The sequence below is a fragment of the Xiphophorus maculatus genome, chromosome 12, assembly GCF_002775205.1.
Source record: "Xiphophorus maculatus strain JP 163 A chromosome 12, X_maculatus-5.0-male, whole genome shotgun sequence".
Taxonomy (NCBI): domain Eukaryota; kingdom Metazoa; phylum Chordata; class Actinopteri; order Cyprinodontiformes; family Poeciliidae; genus Xiphophorus; species Xiphophorus maculatus.
The window spans coordinates 8,233,087-8,255,436 of record NC_036454.1 but is presented as its reverse complement, the minus strand read 5'-3'; the positions used below and the strand labels follow the sequence as shown (position 1 = coordinate 8,255,436).

Genomic DNA, 22,350 nt, shown 5'->3' with positions numbered 1-22,350 from the left:
AAATGAACTCTGACTCTGTCCTGTTGGTACTGAAGTACAAAAGATAACGGCTTCACCCCATAAAAACAGCTGCAGGTAAAGGATTATAACGGCTAACTTAGAGTGAGTGAATCAAATATGTACAGGAGGATTTTTAGTGAGCCTTTAACTGGTACACTGCAAAAACACAAAATCTTACAAAGTATTTTAGGTCTGGGTTTTAGTAGGACTGTGCAATAAATCAACAGCAATATATATTGTGATAGACGTGATCAGTATCTATAGATAATACATCTGATAGAATTTCACTGAACTCCGATCCAGAATCGCACAGCATTCTGGGGGATTTAGACAGCGGTGAGAGGTTGCTTTACCTGTGCAACCTCTCACCGCTAGCTAAGAAAGGTTGGTTAATTCAATCACTACTAACTCAGTCACTTTTTTGTATATACCAAATATATACCATTAAATGTGTCATTAAATAGTGTACAGTGGTATACCTTAAGACTTATTTGACTCTTTTTATTTTTTTATAATATAAAATATACATAATATTTTACTACTAAATGTGAAACCTCATTACTTTGCGTTCAACACACATAATACACATGTTTTTTATGTCACGTTTTTATTTCAGACATGAATTTGAATTCAAGAGTGATTGCTTAATAAAGCTACTTCCATGAACAAACTGTTGCTTAGCACTTTTATGATAACTGTCAATATGCTAATCCAATATTTGTTTAAAGACATTTTGTGCCATGTTTTCTCAGAATATTTGTGATAGTTATAAAAGGTTTGGTAGAGATATTTCAATTAAAACCATGGAAAGAAATGAGACAAAACCATACAACTGTGCATGTTTTAAAGACAATTTTAAGAATACAACACATATTGGTACGACTTTATGTTAAGAAATGTCCTTTTATTCAGCCATCAGATTTATTCACTTCAGTCTCACTCAGCTTTTCTCTTTGTCTGTTTTCTGCTGCAGCATCTCTTGAAACAGAAGCTGCAGCTCTTGTAGAGGATGAAGATGAGGAGCAGATCTATAATAAGGAGGAAGGCTAGGACGTCCAGGCTGTGGTACTGGTACCAGGTGAGTTCGTGTGCCTGGACCCTCAGGTGTTTGGCTCCTTTGTTTCTCATGGTGAACTCGATCCAGAAGACAGCCTCGTCCCGAGGACTCATGGGTCTGTCATGGTGGATTCTGGACAGTCGCATCGCATTTTCTTTGTAGCTGTGAATGAATGAGGAAAAAAATTAACAATCACTTTTTAAAACATCTATATAATGATCTTTGCATCGCAGTCCTTTAAAAACAGCTGTTTCTACAGTGCATCTTATTTTGTGACACTTTTTCTTCCACTCCAAGCTGTAATTTGAAAGCATGGCTCTCCCATAAATAACAGTGAATTAGCAGCTGGTATAAAATGTACAGCGTAATTTCACAGTTGTGCTGTTTTTTACTATGATTCTGTATTTTCTATAAATTACTGATAGATTTATTTTTTAGGTAAATGTGTAGGTATAATAGCAATCACAAACACTGGCCTTGAAAAACATTCCCCTTTGTAATGCACCACTACAAAAAGAAGTGTGGTTTGTATCATATTTTCAAACAAATTAATATTTATTGGTATCTTCATTAAACAGTGGAGAAAATGGCAAGACTAAAGATTCTGTCAGTACGAACAGTTTTGACAGAATAACTTTAAAAAAAAAAAAAAGCATTAATTGGAATTTATCACAATGTACGATAAACGGTACAATAAATGCCCAACAATAGCACAAAGTAACTTGCAATTTGTCATTGATGACGGTGTTGATTGCATCTCTGAGGGCTTCAGTTGTCATGAAGTTCAAGTCGACAACAACTGCAGCTCCTTTGGCCTCCATGTGCACCATGTTGTCTGGCTGGTCAGCGAACATGGGGATTCCCACCATGGGAACGCCGTGGTAGATGGCCTCAAAAACTCCGTTTGCGCCGCCGTGAGTGATGAAGGCTCTGGTTTTAGGGTGACCTGACAGGAACCAGTTATAACACATTTATTGTTCATTTGTGTATAACAGTTCAGACGCAAAGACTTTTTGATTCGCGAAGGCGCTCCAGATAAAAGTCACATCTTGCTGCAGTTTTCTAAACTGTTGTGCTAGAAAGTCTGTCCAGACCTGTTTGTCACACTTCCAGTTGCACATCCTGTTCATAGCAGTTTTTTTTAGTGCTCATTTTTAAAAATGTTTCTGCTCATCCTTTAGTGTCATAAGCTTGATTTTTATTTTTTTTCTTGGATGACATTGTGATTTCACTGTAAATTTACCAATTGACATTATGTTTTTGGTGTACCGCACTTTTGCTTCAAGCCGTTGGGTTTACTCACCAAGCAGGTCATTTTGGGGCATCCAGTCATAAAGTTTAGTGTTGGAACCCAGAGTGTCTGGTATTTTCCCACTGTATCTCCACAACACCTGCAGACAGAGAGCATTTCAGTGTGGCTAGCAGAGTCGGTGCTTTAGAGTGACCATCACAAAGCCCCAATCTCAATTCAAGCCTGACTCTGTTACAGCAGTTCTATCTGGAGGAATGGGCCAAATGTCCAGCAAACTATTTCTAGGAGTCTGAAGTAATATCCGAAAGGTTTTACCAAAGCCATGCAGTATTGAAATAATTTGACCAAATATTAGGGAGTTACATTCGCTCTTCTGAATTTCAAAGCTGGGGCATTTAACCTTTATTTAAAAAAAAAAAAAGTTTTTTCACACATTTGTTAAAACTGTCATTATGTGAAGAAATCATAGTATGAGACAAATAATATGTGAAAAAAAAAATCAAGATCCTCTACCTTCTCCCAGTGCTAACTAGAAAATACATAGTATGGCCAGAACCAATCAGAACCAGGCGGAGGACTTTAGCACTGCCAATCACACTCATGTATGGACCACTCACACCCTCCCAATTGCTCTCTGTTAGCAGAGTCAGCCACGAATGCTAAAGCTAGTTAGCATGGCCATCGATGATGGTGGATAAACAGTTTTTCTGGAATAGTGAGTTGTTTCTCTGCCATTACAACAGTGAGCAGCACATACATGAGGATGATCGACAGCGCTAAGACTGTCCTGGGTCTGAGTGGTTGTTTTTGGTAAGGAGTGGTGCATTTGCACAGACACTAATAATAGCACTGGGAAGAGGTGTAATAATTTAGGAAACAAATAGTTTTAGTAATCCTAATTGATTAAATAAATATCAAAAGTTAATTCTGATTTGATGTCAGTGAGAAAAAACAGCTTTCATATTATATTTTTTTATACAGGCTATTAAAATATCTGGGTTCAACGCTATCCTCAGTTTGGGAAAATTTGTCTAAAGTTGACAAAACGTCTGTGCAACTCAGTGGTTGATTATGATGGCAAAGCAAGAGAGGCTGTACAGACTATAGTGTAAAATCCTGATTACAGCAGACATATGGAGATCCTACTGACCTTCTGTGGAATCTGAGCGAGCGCCGAGGCGATCATGTTCGCTTTATCTGTGGTCAGGTTTGTTACCATCGTTCCTAAAGAGAAAACAACGATCCCAGCATCTCCAGAGCTCTGGACAAACTTTTCCATTTTCTGTAAAATAGTTCCATTTTCAGCTTCAAGAACCCATTTAGCTGGCTTCAGTCAGAATTGTGTTTGTGATGTGGCTTTGTTTACATCAAGATTTAAGAGTGTTTAATTAAATTGGTGGATTATAACCCCACCTTTGGCAAAGGCTTAGCTGGTTTGCAGTGGATCCCTCCAACAAATTTGAAGTTGGGGAGGAGTGGACGAGGAAAATCAAAATTCCAGTAGGTTCTCAGCAGCCAGAAATCAGCATTACCCATCAACTTACAGGCACTGGTGGGCGTTCCTGTTATAGCAGACAAGGGAAGGATTATGACACCTATTTTAACAAAATATTATCCACATGTCTTTGTATTTTTGTGATAATTTTAGATTACTTACCTCTGATTTCAGAGTAATATCTGTCAGCCTCTTTCCACATAACGTGTTCCAGGACAAAGTCTTGCAAAGCGTAGAAGATAACGTTCCACAGTTTCCCTGAGAAGCCCATCTTGTCTGTTAGTTTGCTCATTGAACCAGGGACAAAGGAAGGTGGAGCAGGTAGCTGACCGCACAGCCTCTCCCAGTTATTAGCTATTGAGAAGCGTAAGGAAAAGATAAGAGGAATGCCCAAAATGTCCGCAGTCAGGTCGCTGCCGGCGTAGATCGGATCTGCAAATAACAGGTCGTAGTTTCCCTCCCTCAGCTTCTTCATGATGGTTTCCGATTTCACCACTCCGTCCAAAAACTTAAAAGTTATCATCATGTTGCGCTTCATTAAACTTATAAATTTAATGTAAATCTGAACAGGGTTCATGAAGTCCATCTCATACATGTTGAAATGTAAGAACTCCTCAACAAACCTTTCCACAACATCCAGGGAGATGTTGACGTTAAAAGGTTCGTACTGGAAGCGAGACGGTTCGCTGCTGTTCATGAACAGCGATGTGCTCGGGACCAGAACCATCACCTGGTGTCCTCTGTCCACCAGCGTTTCCAGTACCGGCTTCATGTTGATCCAGTGGCTGGCCTCAGTGTACCACACCAAAATCTTCCCTCCATTTGAGCTTTTTGCAGCACAAAGCAGCAGCAGGACGCAGATGGAGAGACGCAGCTCCATGGTGGCTGTGTGTCTGTAGATAAACCAGCTGTGGTCTTTTTAAGAGGTGGACTGTACAGATACTTATTAACCACATGAACTCTGACTTACTCCTGTTTGTACCGAATGATGTAAGATAACAAGATCACCCCAGGACAACGACTAAAGAGGTAAAGGGTTATAGCTGCAAAAGTTCAAAAAGGACAGCTCAGAGATGTAAAAAAAATCAGGGCAAATCGGTAAATAATTAGCTTGGACATTGAGAATAGTAGACCTGGTTATTCAGTATTTTTCTTTATCCATCTTTTTGTCTGATTACTCAGGGATTTTTAAAGGTTACCAGATACAACTTATCACTTCTCGGCTTCCAACTGTCATCACATTTTTAAAGGTAATTTTTACTCACAAGTTCATGAGGATGTACTTTTCCCAGGAGTGAGTTGTAAAAATATACAATCTCCATTGTGCTTTTGTTTTATATCTGGTGCAAATGTTTTTTTTTTTTTTTAATGATTATCCGAGATATATTCATAGAATTTTCCCAGGACTTATTGTCATTTTATAGCACAATCAAGTGGCTGTGTTAAGCTATATTTTTAATTCAAACAGATTATGTTTGATGTTTTTAGCTTATGTTTAGTTTAACTGAAATTTGATTTTGTGTCATAGCTTTTTCTGACACCTTGAATTCGACCTCTATCTCTTCAAAAATCTCCTGATAGTTAAGTCACATTCCATGGATATTGCGTCGTTACCTAGCAACCTCAGTCAGCCCAGTGCGTCACCTAGCAACGCAAGTGGTCAGCTAGTTTTACAGCTCTGTTTGCTGTTCAGCGACCGCTGGAAAAGACAAGGGTTTTCTTGTTGATTTACTATTCGGAAGCCGCTTTCTGAATCAGAGCAACACTGCAGGAATGTTTTTCATGAGAGAATGACATTATAATATGATGTAAAGCATAATATACCCTGTTTGATAAAATTGATGCTCTGTTAAATTTATGTAGCAATTTTTAATGATCAGTTTTAACTTGGAGTGCATTACAGTACAATTAAAAAACTTTTAAACACATTGAAACAAACAAAAGATGTTTTTTAAAAAACGCCAACTAGCTACAGAGCATACTCTCCTCACAGATAAGCATAATGGTGGCCTGGTCATGCTGAGGTGAAATGTTTTTTGGCTTTAAAGATGTTTGTATTTGATATTTCAAATGGATATATATCAGAAAATGTTAACATTAGTCATGATCACACATGTAATTTAAATAAAAAATTAAGATAGCTCTTAAACAGAAAAGTGCTACAAACACAACTCTCACTTCAATATTTTCATTCAGCTTTTCTCTTTGTCTGTTTTCTGCCGCAGCATCTCTTGAAACAGAAGCTGCAGCTCTTGAAGAGGATGAAGATGAGGAGCAGATCTATAATGAGGAGGAAGGCTAGGACGTCCAGGCTGTGGTACTGGTACCAGGTGAGTTCGTGGGCCTGGACCCTCAGGTGTTTGGCTCCTTTGTTCCTCATGGTGAACTCGATCCAGAAGACGGCCTCGTCCAGAGGACTCATGGGTCTGTCATGGTGGATTCTGGACAGTCGCATCATATTTTCTTTGTATCTGTGGATGAGTTTGTACAAGTATCTGTCAGTTGTTAAGTTGCCACGATAGCAGCCATTTTTAACCAATTACAACATTTACAAAATGAAGGGGGCACATTGTCAAGGGATAAAAATGTTATTTAAAAACATAAATCAGAACATTTATTTATGATTTGTTCAAATCATAAATATTTATAAATAAATGTGCAGCCTAGAAATTGGGGGTGCACCAATTTATCAGCCAGCCGATTTATCCATGCCGATTTCCTTAATTTTGGGAGTTCAGTGATCGGCCGACTTTTGCAAATGAAGCCGATCTTATCCACCGATCTTATCTAGCTTGGCAGATTGTCTAAGAATCAACCACTGTCTTCTTTTGCTCTCTTGTGAGAAAGGTTTGACTGACAGACTGGCCCTCCAAGTTACGTCTGCACGTTTATAATCAACAACTTTCTTACTACATTGTGCAAAATTTCAGACAAAAAAAATTGTATCGGCCAAAATCGTAATCGGCAGAATAAGCTTTTTAATCGATGATTGGCCAGAAAACTGCAATAGATGCACCAATAGTATAAATTGGTGTGTATTTAAATGCCTTCAAAACTTTGTCTTTTATATTGTATTTTTGATTTCCAGGAATGCAAGAAAAGTGTTTGATTATAGTAAACATCATCAAAATAGGAAAAAATAAGATGAAGTACTGACGATTTGTCATTGATGATGGTGTTGACAGCGTCTCTCAGGCTCTCAATAGTCATAAAGTTCAGTTTAACAGTAAGTGCAGCTCCTTTGGCCTGCATGTGCACCATGTTGTCTGGCTGGTCACCAAACATGGGGATTCCCACCATGGGAACGCCGTGGTAGATGGCCTCATAGATCCCGTTTGTTCCACCGTGAGTGATGAAAGCCTTTGTTTTAGGATGACCTGGTAGAAACTGAGGTTATTAAATATGTGGTGTTTATTTTTCATGGTGTAATAATGATGTAGGCAGCAGCTCTGAATAAAAGAAAGTCATGGCTTTATAAAACAGTTTTATCAGCTTCTTTTTGCATTGACATAAATGTGAGCAAACAGAAAATCTGATATGGATCATTATTGTCTAATTTTAGATTTATGTCTAGGCTTTTATTCTTGTCTTAAACCTTAGAAAAAGCTGTTTTTTTACATAACTAAAGGGTTTTGTAAATATAAACAATATTTTTGAGGTTTTTCAAAACGGGCTTTTTCCTCCCGCCAAAGCACAAAATCTGCCCTTTTAATTTTTATTGACATCCTACTGGTCAAAGACTGTGGTGATATTGTGGTTTCTTTTATGCTATTTGAGTTTGCTCCAACCTTTGATTCAATTCACCAAAAAATAATTGATCTCACCTGGATAATCAAACAATAGTTGTATTATTACAAGGTTCTGCCCTGAGCTGGTTGAAGTGAAATAAGTTTTCTTTTAGATTTGTCTTTTCATCACCTTTCTTGTGGGGTGCCACTGGGCTCCATTCGTGGCACTCTTCTTTTTACATTATGTGTACTTGCCTTAGGCTCTATTTTACATAACCTTTCGATCTTGATATTATGACATGATGATGACGGCACTTAAGACAAGGCCTGTTTCAAAGACTCGACCTGTATCTTATGTCATGAAGAGAGCTACAACCACTCCAATTCATTATATGTTGGTTATCTAACTGTGCAAGTATTATGTTATGCTTTTTTAAATAGCTGTTTAAGAAATTATGCTTGTGTTTACTCACCCAGCAGGTCATTCTGGGGAATCCAGTCGTACGTTCTTGTATTGGAACCCAGAGTTTGGGGTTTTTCTCCGCTGTATCTCCAGAGCACCTATAAATATTTAAAATAATTTGTAACTTAATTTTTTAGAACAACTTGAGAAAATCAGACAGTTAAACTTTGCTCTTTTTATAAGAAGCTGATGAAATTATAAATATTCAGAATTTAAATAGCGCTATGCTAGTCACTCCATTGTATCAATGTGCTTTATACTAGAGTCGTATTTATCCATTTCTATTTGAATTGACCGCATGCACATATTCATTTCAAATGCCACAGATAGATAGAAAAACGACTTGGGTTATCCTCATTAAAAGCTGAATTTAGCTGCTTGGAAGTTTAAATGATCAATTCTTGACCTTTTGTGGAATCTGAGCGAGGGCCGATGCGATCATGTTCGCTTTCTCTGTGGTCAGGTTCTTAACCATCGATCCTAAAGAGAAAACAACGATCCCAGCATCTCCAGAGCTCTCGACAAACTTTTCCATTTCCTGCAAAATAGTTATAAACACTTCGTAAACCATTTAGTTGACCTTACTCAGACTTATGTGGGTATATGAACCTATTTTACATCAGGAATATTGTTGTGATGTAATGGGGTTTAAATTGGTGGATTATAACTATACCTTTGGTAAAGGTTTAGCTGGTTTGCAGTGGATCCCTCCAATGAATTTAAAGTTGGGGAGGAGTGGACGAGGAAAATCAAAATCCCAGTAGGTTCTCATCAACCAGATATCAGCTTTACCCTTCATCTTACAGGCATTGGTGGGTGTTCCTGTTTTGCAGTGGACGAGTAAGACATGGACATGTTAATCTTAATTACACTGAAGACTTTTAAGCTTTATTTGACATTATATAATACATATAGTTTGTTTCTCTGCTGGGATTCTTTATAATTTGCTTACCTCTGACTTCAGAGTAATATTTGTCAATTTCTTTCCACATGAACTGGTCTACTATGACGTCCTGCAGAGCATAGAAGAGGACGTTCCACAGTCTCTCTGAGAAATCCATCTTGTCTGTGAGTTTGCTTATAGCAGCTGGGACGAAGGACGGTGGAGCAGGAAGTTGACCACACATCCTCTCCCAATTATGAGCCAAGGAAAACCGCAAAGAGTAGACGAGAGGAATGTCCAAAATGTCTGCAGTCAGGTCACTGCCGACATAGACGGGATCAGAAAAAAGCACGTCATAGTTTCCTTCCTTCAGCTTCTTCATGATTGTTTCTGATTTCACAACTCCATCCAACATACTGAAAGAAAACTTCATGTTGTTCTTTATCAGTTCTATAAATCTAATGTAAATCTGAAAGTAGCCCATAAAATCCATCTCGTAAATGCCAAATTGAAGAAACTCCTGAAGAAACTTTTCCATATCCTTCACGGAGAGAGAGGTGTTAAAAGGTTCGTACTGGAAGCGAGACGGTTCGCTGCTGTTCATGAACATCGACGCGCTCGGGATCAGGACCGTCACCTGGTGTCCTCTGTCCACCAGAGTTTCCAGTACGGGCTTTATGTTGATCCAGTGGCTGGCCTCAGTGTACCACACCAAAATCTTCCCTCCATTTGAACTTCTTGTTGCACAAAGCAGCAGCAGGACGCAGACAGAGAGACGCAGCTCCATGGTGGCTGTGTGTCTGTAGAAAACCAGACACAGCCTGGTTTTTATGAGCTGCACCTTAAAGATACTGATTAACTAAATGAACTCTAACTTATTTCTCTTTGTACCTAATGATGTAAGATAACAGCTGTCCATGTACCTCTAATAGATTTCCTGGGTTGAGCCTAAGCAAACAGAGAAAGTTCAAACAGATAAATGTGATTCACATTGGTGGTGTTTGGAATTTAATTAATATACTGTAATGCACAGTTTGGCATTAAAAATGAATGAATTTGGATTCCTTTAATTTACCAGGATGAATTGTTATCACCCAGCATTCTTAGAGTAAATTAATATAATTTCATGCTAACTTTGACTGACATGTCAATATAGTTATTATATGCAAACTAATGCCTTGTTAATTTAATGGAAGGCACATCATTGTATTTGCATCTTAAGGAGGACCTACCCCATCTTCAAACTACCTATAATTACCAATCTACTACTATCACCTAAAGTTATCCTCCTACTACTTCCTGTCCTCTCCTTCATCTTTTCGACCAGGAGTAACATCTCCCCATTTTCTTGTGTTCTTGAGATCATATTTCAACATTTGTCTAATTTTGTCGTAATTCTGAAACAAAACGGAAAAATAAACCTAGAAATAAGAAGTTATTTTCTAACAGACCCTGATACTACTTCTCAGTCTCTGCTCTCTAAGTTGTGATATAAGCAATGTGATTATTTCTGTCTCATAAGACATTTAAATACATACAGTATGAGGGAGGTGAAAAATAATAAAGCCTGTGTTTTTTAAAAATGTTTTATTTCCCATGTCTCCTTTTTCTTGTCTGGGTAAAGGGTTAAATTCAGTCAATAACAAAAAGCCAGTGTAGATATATTTGCAATTCAGGAGATGGTTGTAACAACAACAAATAAAATAGATCATCTTATTACTATTATTTAATTTGATTATTTCTCCAGTGTCTGAAAAGTATGAGCAAGTAGAGCTTCAGTTTTACAGTTTTGCTACACAGATACGCCACTGGAGGGCGCACTGTGTCCATAGGCACCAATCAACAGCAGGCAGGCAGGCGCGCGGTAGAATAAATCCTGCCAACGGCTGATCCCAATATGCACCTCCGACTTGTCTATCTTAACTAAACGGACGGGTTGTATGTCTCCAGAATTAATCAGTTCAGGTAGAACTTCTATAAAAAGATTGATAAAACTGTGAGGAATTGACCGATGACGAGCTGGCTCTAACACCTGTGTTAAATACAGTGCTAACGACTAACTAGCTAAGGTACAAATGATGGGTAATGTTTAGTTTATGCCTGAAGTGTACACTGAGTAATGCTCAAAGAGCTATTTTACTTCGATTACTTGTACATGCGATTCAGTTAATGCGTTTGTTAGTGTGAGAAATCCAGTTAGGAGGAGCTTTGGGTAAATACCGAATTGTATGAGGAGACTATTGGCTGTCACTGGAAATTCAAGACATGCATAAAATAGTCCAAGTAACTCCAGGTATGCTTTTGATGAGGAAATGACAGACCATGATGTTAAGTTTAAAGTCTATTTATAATAATACCCCATTTTATAAAGATGTAATTGAAAAAAGTGATGCTCTGTGAACATTTGATAAATATCACTTTTTAATGATCAGATCAGAGTACATTATAGTACAAAAAAAACTTAATACATGTACATACTTAAACACATGTAGGAAAATAAGTCCTACATGTGCTAATAAACACTTTTTTGTAATTAAAAATGTTTCAGCTCTGAAAGAGCAGTTATACAACACCAAACATAAATTAATATTCAGTTTGGAAAACACCCGAACAGGAAAACTCGCTTCTGTTTTTTCATTCAGCTTTTCTCTTTGTTTGTTTTCTGCTGCAGCATCTCTTAAAACAGAAGCTGCAGCTCTTGAAGAAGATGACGATAAGGAGCAGATCTATAATAAGGAGGAAGGCTAGGACGTCCAGGCTGTGGTACTGGTACCAGGTGAGTTCGTGGGCCTGGACCCTCAGGTGTTTGGCTCCTTTGTTTCTCATGGTAAACTCGATCCAGAACACGGCCTCGTCCCGAGGACTCATGGGTCTGTCATGGTGGATTCTGGACAGTCGCATCGCATTTTCTTTGTAGCTGTTGATGGATGACGAAAAAAAATTAAAGAGCTTGGGATATTTTACTAAGTTTAATGAATGGTTGCTTCCAAGTTAGCATTTGTGTAAATGATGTTTGGTTTTTGTGGTTTATTTACCAAAAAAGCCACAAACTTTATGCTACATCTTCAGTTTTTCATTAAAGAATTTTTCTTCTTTATCAAAAGTCTCAGAAAGTGAAAATTTTGCCTCAAAATGATAAGAAGTATTTATTTGAATTATCTTTCTGATGGAGGTGGACTGATTGATCAAAAATATTGGTAAGATCAATACCAAGTTAGTATTGATCAGTATAGGATCGATATTTTAATTTCATGTTTCCTCTTGAAATTTAATTTAATTTTTATATATTAGTTTCTCATATCTACTTCACAAACCATTTTCTTTTAATTTGCACTTTGTTTTAAGATTAAATCATCACTAATTGTTTTTCTATTGTATATTCATCATGTCAATATATTAAAGTATTTTATCGACAAGAAGAAGCCTACAAAACATTTGTTACAATTTTGTCCAAATTCTGTCCCACTTTTTAACAAACTAATTCGAAGGGAAAAACAAAAGTTTGATAATATTTCAAACCTAAATCCTAAAAAGCATTTATCAGTGATAGTGCCCCTGTTATTTACTAGGTTTTGGATTGATACTAATGTAGAGTCACACATCTCTACTGCCTGAACCAGAAGGCCAAAATGTTGGGTTTTGCTAGTGCTTTACATCATGACTCCATGGTCATTCTACCCAGTAAGGATAAATAAAGCGTGTTTTGTTACCATAAACCTGAGTGTTGCCACATAAGGAAAGAAAATGACTTACGATTTGTTGTTGATGACCATGTTCAGGGCATCTCTGAGGCTCTCAGTTGTCATAAAGTTAAATTTAACACTAACTGCAGCTCCTTTGGCCTCCATGTGCACCATGTTGTCTGGCTGGTCAGCAAACATGGGGATTCCCACCATGGGAACGCCGTGGTAGATGGCCTCATAGATCCCGTTTGCTCCACCATGAGTGATGAAAACTTTTGTTTTAGGGTGACCTGAAAACAATGTTATCAAACATTCATTATTAATTATCTTGAAAACTGTGCTGTATCAAATCAAACAAAAAACAAGTTAGTTAAATCAGATTTAATAAATTACAGTAACTACACATATTTGCATTTTTGTCTGAGGTACTTCTATTCATCAAAAATAATTAATATTCCATAATTCATTATCTTATGAAAAAAGTTTTCAGTTGGACCATTTGGAAATTAATCAAGGTAGCAGTGTCACAACTGGACTTGCAGTGTAGTTTCTCCTGTATCTCATTTCTTTTTATTTTAGCATAAATTATTCTACAGTGTTGTGAATGCTATTATTTACCCACCCAGCAGGTCGTTCTGTGGGATCCAGTCGTATATTCTGGTGTTTGAACCCAGAGTCTGGGGTTTCTGGCCACTGTATCTCCACAGCACCTAAAAATGGTCAAACAGGTTTTTTGTAAAGGGTTGAGCAATGGCTACAGGAAAAGTTCTTTAAAACAGTATCACTAATCAGAAGTATTCTTATCTGTTTTGTTTCTTTTATATTGTGTACATGCAACTTTTTATCAGTAGAGGGCACTATTTGCAGGTCTGCCAGGAATAATGTAGTTCTAGGTCTGAGCATGCCATAACATTAACTGCCAAAATGTTAATCATTGTGAGAAGACGAAATGCTTTTGTCTGTTTGGTTATTTTAATTTAAGACAACATTTTCTTTTATGAATAACTTTTTTAATTATGTTGATACAATATTTGTCAGTTTTTAAAAACAAACCTGATTCTTTTCTCTATTTTAATATTTGCAGGTTTCATTTTGTGTCTTTGTGAGTACTCAAGACACTGTTGATTGTATTTGTTGGAAATGCATCTCAGGATAAATGATCTCTGGCCGTTTCAACATGGTAGCTTCTGTCTCCCCTCCCTCAGTGTGTACTGGATACACATTGCTCAGCAGCTTATGTGCCACTTGCTGCTGACCCAGACTTCCCTTCCCTGACTTTTGATGCCAGCAACACAACAAATGTTGATGTCTGGGATAACCTACATCAAAGCTTTTAGAAGTGGGGTATGCTGCCTCTGGAGGGCGCCAGAGCTCTTCAGCGGGAGCCATTTGTGGGGAAACAATAAACCAGAACAATTCAATGCAATCATTTAGCCAACTTCACCAAGCCTATGCTTTGAAGAGACAAAATGTATAGATCTTTAGGACCTAAAGCTGTGATCAGTAAGGAGAAAGAGTCTGGGCTAACAAAATAAAAGGAAGTTTGAAGTTGATTGTTTAGGTTTGGGTTGGATCTGAAGATGCTCCACTGACAATGTGGTCTGCCAAACCCTGGGAACTTTTTGACCGGACGCTAAATGAACTGCGATCACAGCAGAAAGCAGGTCACACTCTAAACACTAAATGACAAGGCAGCTGAAGCATCATGAGGTGCTACGAATAGCTAAAGCAGGTAAACCCCATGACATCAGTGAAACATGTATGAATGGAACATCAACTCTCCATCACTTTGAAAACCCCTGACTTACATAGTTCAAAGTTGGCTAAATAAACTCTACAAGTCTTCAACACATGATCATTTATCTGGATCTTCTTGACCTTTTGTGGAAGCTGAGCGAGCGCTGAGGCGATCATGTTCGCTTTCTCTGTGGTGAGGTTCTTAACCATCGATCCTAAAGAGAAGACAACAATCCCAGCATCTCCAGAGCTCTGGACAAACTTTTCCATTTCCTGAAAAATAGTAATATTTTCGATCATTGAGCCAGTTAGTTGGTTTTAAATTCAGAATTTTGTTGGCTGATTATTTGAATTGGTGGATTATAACCCCACCTTTGGTAAAGGTTTAGCTGGTTTGCAGTGGATCCCTCCAACAAATTTAAAGTTGGGGAGGAGTGGACGAGGAAAATCAAAATCCCAGTAGGTTCTCAGTAGCCAGATATCCACCTTACCCAGCATCTTACAGTGGGTAACAGGTGTTCCTATTATAGTGTACACATAACAATAATCAAAAATTTTAAAGCTTTCTTGGTAATTTTGACAAATTTGTATACTCAAAAATACTAATGAGACACTTACCTTTGACTTCAGAATAATATTTGTTAACATCTTTCAACATGAACTGGCTTATTACGACATCCTGCAAAGCGTAGAAGAGGACGTTCCACAGTCTCTCTGAGAAGTCCATCTTGTCTGTGAGTTTGCTCATAGCAGCCGGTACGAAGGACGGTGGAGCAGGAAGCTGACCACACATCCTCTCCCAGTGATGAGCCAACGAAAAACGCAAAGAAAGAACAAGAGGAATTCCCAGAATCTCTGCCGTCAGGTCACAGCCATGGTAGATCGGATCAGCAAATAACACATCGTAGTTTCCATCCTTCAGCTTCTTCATGATGGTTTCTGATTTCACCACACCATCCAAAAACTTAAAAGAAATGTTCATGTTGTTCTTCATTAAATCTGTAAATTTCATGTAAATCTGAATGGGGTTCATAAAATCCATCTCATACATGGAGAAGCGAAGAAGATCATCAAAATTCTTTTCTATATCTTTTACTGAGACGTCAACATCAAAAGGTTCGTATTGGAAGCGAGACGGTTCGCTACTGTTCATGAACATCGATGCACTCGGGACCAGGACTGTCACCTGGTGTCCTCTGTCTACCAGTGTCTCCAGTACCGGCTTCATGTTGATCCAGTGGCTGGCCTCAGTGTACCACACCAAAATCTTCCCTCCATTTGAGTTTTCTGCAGCACAAAGTAGCAGCAGGACGCAGACAGAGAGACGCATCTCCATGGTGGTTGTGTGTCTGTAGATAAACCAGCTGTGGTCTTTTTAACAGCTTTACTTTAAAGATACTGATTAACTAAATGAACTTTGACTTTCTGCTCATTGTACAGAATAATGCATGATAACAGTTCACCCCTGGAAAACTTTTAGTAAGGCAAAAGGCAACGACTGCAAAGATAACTTCCTGTCTTTATGTAGACACAGCCAGTGCCATTGCTAACCTTTTGGCTGCCCCAAGCACAAATGCTTTGCATTTGTGCACCTTCACCCTTGGTATAATGCCCCTTTGTGTATTATACCACAAAATGTGTTTTGTGGTATAATATTGAATGACTCACTTAACTGTAAAAGCATTGTCCTAGGCAAATTTGAATCTTTGAGAATCGAGGTAAAATTCCATGAGTGAGCTCTGTACCAAATTTTTCAATGACTTCAGTGAACTCCTACCTGTTATAGGTGTTGACTATAACTGGTTAATAATTGTGGGAGGCTTCAACATGGTGACAACCCCCAAGACAGAGGGGCAAAAAAGCTGTCTGATTAGGCCTGTCGAGATAAACGATAAATCGATTAATCGTACGATAAATTAAAACTATCGACGTCATTTCAATTATCGGCATTATCATCTCTTTTTCTTTCTGTTGATGACACCGAATGAAAAAAGGCTCAACTCCGGTGCTCGCCACTGACCCTCCCTTCCTCATTTCCTTAGTGTAATGCCCAGCGCACGGCCGATTGTCGGCCCATTTTTAAAACCTGACAGATCACACATTAGCCGACAGAAATCCTAGGTATAACGGTTTGATCGGGTTCGGTCCTGCCGTGTGGTGTCCAACAATGGGCACAAAATAATGGCTACAAGTCCAGTGAACTAATTTTAAAATCAGGCATTAATCAATACTTTACTACAATCTACCTGCAATGCATGTTGCTAGTGTCAGCGTAAAGTCCTGACTGAATGACAATCATTATAACCTTTTTACGTCACGTTAACGAAGAACAGCTGAAAAGTTACCGGGTTTATCAACTGCAGTAGCAATTTCGCTCCAACTCCTCCTCTTGTCATTTCTATATTCTTTGCATGTTGAATAAACATTAATGTTGTTTCCACATCGGCTGGACTTCGGGTTGCGCCGTGTCAGCTGTTTGGGATTCCCCGACGTAATTTCCCCTCAGAAAAGACGGAGGAGAATCCGCGCTTTCTGATTGGCTACCTGTCACATTCAACAGGCTGCGTTAAGCTGCCAGTCGGGAAAATCCCTGATTTGGATCGGAGCGGCAACGACGATCTACCGTAACACACCACACAATCTTAGAAAGACCAACTTTCTAAGATTGTTGTAAGGGGGAAAATAGGAGCAAAAAACCGTGTAGTGTGAATTATTGCATCAGGTAGTCGATATGCCCATCTTCTCTATTTAAATCTAATTATTACTGAAGGGCAACATAGTGTACAGACTTCATAATCTGCACTCTTTTGGTTGAATGCAGTATTTATTTCCACTTTGGCTTTATGTTGTTTAGTTTTTATCAAGTACATTTTTTGTTAATGGAGACTGAGAATCCATTTTGTTTTTGGTTGTTTTGTTTATTTTGTTTATCAGCTGCAGTGTTAAATATTCTTTTGAAAATAAAGTGTATCTATCTTTGGCAGGAAATCACATGCATTATTACGTCATTTCCATTAAATCAGTGTAAAAAGGTCTTCAGACAATATTATCGTTTATCGCAATAATTTTTTGAGACAATTAATCGCTCAGCAAAATTTGCTATCGTGACAGGCCTATGTCTGGTATACTTCAAAACTTTAGTTTGACTCAACATGTTAAACGGGCAACACAGAATTGATGAAAACTCTGGACCTGATTATCAGTAAGGGTGTAAATATTTCCAGTTTCTGTGTAATTGATGTCTAATAATTTCTGTTGTATTTGAAAGCACAATCTCTGTTTACTCATCTAGCAAAAGGGATATAACAAAACAACACAGCTCAAACTTTTGATGAAATCTACTCTTCCACCTCGTTTCTATGCTGTAACCCAGTAGATGAGCTGGTAGAGGACTTCCATTTTAAAATTTCAGTCTTCATTGATTTGATTGCTCCCTTTCAGGTGAAGATCGTGTCTGTTAGGAAGAGGTCTGCGTGGAGCGAGAAATGAAAGACACCTTAGTCCAAATGTTTGGACACACCTTCTCATTGAATTCAATGAGAAAGTGTGTCCAAACTTTTGGTCTGTACTGTACATGGTGTGAAACTTGACTTTATGGTATTATGGGATCTACAGAGAGACTGCAACGCTAGCACTCAACACCACCTGTCTCGGTTTACTCGGGTCTAAGAGCTGTTGTGGGACAAAAATCCATTGACACTGTTGGATGAAAATTCCTCAGTCAGGTTTATTTATACCATAAGCAGGATTTGACAGTTTACAAAACAGTTAACCATGAGCAGGTAACTAAAAATAACTCTACTAGCAGGCCGATAACAGAGATTTTTAGGGACAGTAAAAGGGTGAACAAAATCAAATCATGAAAATGATGTGAAGGTGTGGATTTTTGCTTTACTGAAGGTCATTCAGCAAAACCCCTTCAGTGAGTTTGCTCTGACAAATTACCCACTGGGAAAGCAAAACATCATAACAACTATCAGGCTAGTAAAGTCAAACTATATTACCCTATAACAAAAATTGTCCACCACAGACCATTGTGCTGAACAGGAAGCCAGCTTTTTTTTTTAAAGATTTTATTGACTTTAGTGGCTTTTATTTGAAAGTGGTTAGACAGGAAAGTGGGTAATGAGAGAGCGGGAAGACAAGGGGCAACGGTCATCTGGCTGCGAATGGAACCTGTGGCGGCCGCGTCGAGAACTAAGGCCTCCATGTTTGGGTTGTGCTTTACCCCTGAGTTATCAAAAACTTTTAGATCTCAAGTTTTACTCACTAGTCCAGCTCTGATTGGCTGTTCAGTCCAACATGACACCTCTCAATAATCTAACATTAGTAGACATGAAAACAAAAAACTAAATAATTACCAGAAATAAACTGAGAGTTTACACAATATTTTTATGACTGATTTTGAATAATGTGATTAATTTTTCTGAGCTAGAAAAGCAATGGAAATGAGCATAAACATTTTAAGCTGATTATTAATAGAAGTGTCTGAAATGTCAATAAATGCAGTCATTTTTACAGCTTTGCTGAAGCTTTGTTTGTACACTACAGAACGAAAGCAAAGCACACTAAAAACATGGGTTCAGTTTACTAATAATAGTAATACCGTTTTATACATAAATTGAAAAGAAAAGTAGCATTTAATACATGATTTAGTATGACAGAGTGAAAATGTGATTGGGAAAATAGTTCATGGTTTTAAGCGCGGATAAGAAAACCGATTTATGGACTGGCTTTTTCTTAAAAGAAGCCAGTCCATAAATCGGTTTTCTGTCAGAGGCATTCTAGATTTTTCACAGTGGTGCCACATTGAAGCATGGTAGTGGCAGTGTCATAATTTGGTCATTTTTTCAGCAGGACCTGGAAAGTTGCTCAGAATTTGAGAAATGGAATAAGGAGCAAAATACAAAACTACTAAAAAATAATAATCAACACTAATTTCTCTTCAGTCCTGATTTTTAAAAAAAAAATTTTGTTATTGTTTAAATGTTGTGGAAAATAAAATATTCACAGTGTGTTTTTCTTTTATTTGAAGTTTATTTAGTATTAATTTTACAATGATTAATCAGTTCTTACTCAGGCTTACAAAGTTATTGTTCCTCTTTTGGCCTTCACAGTTCAGTTTGCCATAATGCATCAGAAGCCTAGCAACAGGCGATAAGCAAATAGCTATCACACCTCGCGGGATGACAGACCAGACTCAACTATTATTAGGCACAGAATGTTCCGCTTGAGGCTGTGTTTTTAACTGAAGGTTTCAAGGTTTAATTTATCTCTGTGTGTGTTAATCTGATTAGCTTCTTGGGAATGTTGTTGACAGACACCCTGTTTGTGTGTGAAGGGCAGTAGGCAGTATATAAAGAAGTGCTTCCTTTGTCTAGTTTAGAGCTCTTCTCAACAGTGTAACTGTTGAGTTCTCCATCTGTGCAGATGTATTAAAGCTGTGTTTTGTTCTCTTTTCAACAAGGTTTGGACTTTGTTAATTTTCTCGCTCCACAATGTGTACACTTTAAAACCACAAAATAGATTCTTATTGTGTGAAAAGCACCTGAACAGTAGATCTCACTTCAGTCTGTTACTCAGCTTTTCTCTTTGTCTGTTTTCTGCTGCAGCATCTCTTGAAACAGAAGCTGCAGCTCTTGTAGAGGATGAAGATGAGGAGCAGATCTATAATAAGGAGGAAGGCTAGGACGTCCAGGCTGTGGTACTGGTACCAGGTGAGTTCGTGGGCCTGGACCCTCAGGTGTTTGGCTCCTTTGTTTCTCATGGTGAACTCGATCCAGAAGACGGCCTCGTCCCGAGGACTCATGGGTCTGTCATGGTGGATTCTGGACAGTCGCATCGCATTTTCTTTGTAGCTGTGGATGGATGAGGAAAAAAAAATTAAAGAGCTTGGGATATTTTACTAAGTTTAATGAATGGTTGCTTCCAAGTTAGCATTTGTGTAAATGATGTTTGGTTTTTGTGGTTTATTTACCAAAAAAGCCACAAACTTTATTTTACATCTTCAGTTTTTCATTAAGGAATTTTTCTTCTTTATCAAAAGTCTCAGAAAGTGAAACTTTTGCCTCAAAATTATAAGAAGTGTTTATTTGAATTATCTTTCTGATGGAGGTGGACTGATTGATCAAAAATATTGATAAGAAGAAGAATTACTTTATTCATCCCAGCAGGGAAATTATTTCGCAGTTACACAGATTAACACACACGATGGGAATTGCGTCTGCAGGCAGTGGCAGGACATGCGGCAAAGGTCGTCGGGACTGGGAGTCGAACCCGCGACGTCCGCGGGTCTAAGGCCTCCAAATGTGGGGCGTGCTAACCCCCTGCGCCACCACAGCACGCCAATACCAAGTCAGAATTGATCAGTATAGGATCGATATTTTAATTTCGTGTTTCCTCTTGAAATTTAATTTAATTTTTATATATTAGTTTTTCACATCTACTTCACAAACAATTTTCTTTTGATTTGCACTTTGTTTTATGATTAAATCATCACTAATTGTTTTTCTGTTGTATATTCATCATGTCAATATATTAAAGTATTTTATCGACAAAAAAATGCCTACAAAACATTTGTTACAATTTTGTCCAAATTCTGTCCCACTTTTTAACGAACTAATTCAACGGGAAAAACAAAAATTTGATAATATTTCAAACCTAAATCCTAAAAACATTTGCCGTATTTTCCGCAGTATAAGGCGCATAGAATAGACGCTACAGCAGAGGCTGGGGTTACGTTATGCATCCATTAGATGGAACTGCGCTAAAGGGAATGTCAACAAAACAGTCAGATATTTCAGTCAAACTTTATTAATAGATTACAAACCAGCGTTCTGAAAACTTCGTTCATTCCCAAAATGAATAAGCAGCTGTTTTATTATTTTCCCCGAGGTAAAGTAAGTGACGTGATATTTTCATGACACAGTTTATCTTTTAACAACAGCAAGGTATAACATATAGTGGAGGGGAACTTTTCCTCGATTTAATAAACAGTCTGATACTCCTACGATAAATCAAATGTTTGTGTGATCACAATATATATCCACTTCTGCACCATTGATTTGTTCATGTTAAATTCTCTCGCTGCTGCTCTGTTCCCGTGTTCTACTGCGTGACTGATCGCCTTGAGCTTAAACTCTGCGTCGTAAGTGTGTCTCTTAATAGGGGCCATTTTGGGGTCTTTACACAAAACCCAGTGTGCACCGCGCACTTCTTCTACGGGGGAAAATGAAGTCGGCGGCTGCTTACCGCAGTTGCGAGACCTGTTGTGGCTCAATATTGGCCCATATATAAGGCGCACCGGATCATAAGGCGCACTCTTGGCTTTTGAGAAAATTGAAGGTTTTAGGTGCGCCTTATAGTGCGCCTTATAGTTAAAATACGGTACTTTTTAGGACTCTGCAGAATCCTCTGCAGACTCTGCATTGACTCTGTGGAGTCACAGAGGTGTGTGAACCAGAAGGCCAAAATGTTGAATTTTGCTAGTGCTTTACATCATGACTCCATGGTCATTCTACCCAGTAAGGATAAATAAAGCGTGTTTTGTTACCATAAACCTGAGTGTTGCCACATAAGGAAAGAAAATGACTTACGATTTGTTGTTGATGACCATGTTCAGGGCATCTCTGAGGCTCTCAGTTGTCATAAAGTTAAATTTAACACTAACTGCAGCTCCTTTGGCCTCCATGTGCACCATGTTGTCTGGCTGGTCAGCAAACATGGGGATTCCCACCATGGGAACGCCGTGGTAGATGGCCTCATAGATCCCGTTTGCTCCACCATGAGTGATGAAAACTTTTGTTTTAGGGTGACCTGAAAACAACGTTATCAAACATTCATTATTAATTATCTAGAAAACTTTAATTTAATTTTGACATGATGAATATACAACAGAAAAACAATTAGTGATGATTTAATCTTAAAACAAACTGCAAATCAAAAGAAAATCGTTTGTGAAGTAGATGTGAAAAACTAATATATCAAAATTAAATTAAATTAATTATCTTGAAAACAAAAAACAAGTTAGGATTGTATAAATCAGATTTAATA

The 22,350-nt window shown here is 38.0% G+C and overlaps 3 protein-coding genes across 5 annotated transcripts in view; all 3 read right to left on the bottom strand.

Moving 5' to 3' along the window:
* Positions 1-590: 590 nt before the first annotated feature.
* LOC102230510 (UDP-glucuronosyltransferase 2A2-like) lies at positions 591-9,718 on the bottom strand. 2 transcript variants are annotated; one of them, XM_005816538.3, is made up of 7 exons: positions 8,955-9,711; positions 3,967-4,615; positions 3,723-3,871; positions 3,460-3,591; positions 2,361-2,448; positions 1,784-2,003; positions 591-1,219 (listed from the first exon to the last, which is right to left on the bottom strand). In XM_005816538.3, the coding sequence occupies exons 1-7, from the start codon at positions 9,663-9,665 to the stop codon at positions 937-939; spliced, it is 2,232 nt and encodes a 743-aa protein (XP_005816595.2). In that variant the 5' UTR covers positions 9,666-9,711; the 3' UTR covers positions 591-936. The 2 variants fall into 2 exon arrangements, with proteins under 2 accessions (XP_005816595.2, XP_005816594.1); XM_005816537.3 differs by lacking the exons at positions 591-1,219; positions 1,784-2,003; positions 2,361-2,448; ... (1 more) ...; positions 3,723-3,871; positions 3,967-4,615 and adding exons at positions 5,654-6,275; positions 6,962-7,181; positions 8,006-8,093; positions 8,402-8,533; positions 8,669-8,817 and having other exon boundaries at positions 8,948-9,718.
* A 1,650-nt stretch (positions 9,719-11,368) lies between these two features.
* Positions 11,369-15,672, bottom strand: LOC102232176 (UDP-glucuronosyltransferase 2A2-like). Its single transcript, XM_023343035.1, has 6 exons — positions 14,917-15,672; positions 14,671-14,819; positions 14,440-14,571; positions 13,184-13,271; positions 12,632-12,851; positions 11,369-11,795 (listed from the first exon to the last, which is right to left on the bottom strand). Exons 1-6 carry the CDS (start codon positions 15,632-15,634, stop codon positions 11,513-11,515), a joined length of 1,590 nt encoding a protein of 529 aa, XP_023198803.1. The 5' UTR covers positions 15,635-15,672; the 3' UTR covers positions 11,369-11,512.
* A 3,643-nt stretch (positions 15,673-19,315) lies between these two features.
* LOC106700291 (UDP-glucuronosyltransferase 2A3-like) overlaps positions 19,316-22,350 on the bottom strand; it is a 39,102-nt gene continuing 36,067 nt past the window's right edge. For both annotated transcript variants that reach the window (XM_023343027.1, XM_023343031.1), the window contains 2 exons: positions 21,894-22,113; positions 19,316-20,156 (listed from right to left, as the gene is read on the bottom strand). In XM_023343027.1, coding sequence (XP_023198795.1) covers positions 19,874-20,156; positions 21,894-22,113 — 503 coding nt within the window. In that variant the 3' untranslated portion in view covers positions 19,316-19,873. The remainder of the gene's footprint in view (positions 20,157-21,893; positions 22,114-22,350) is intronic.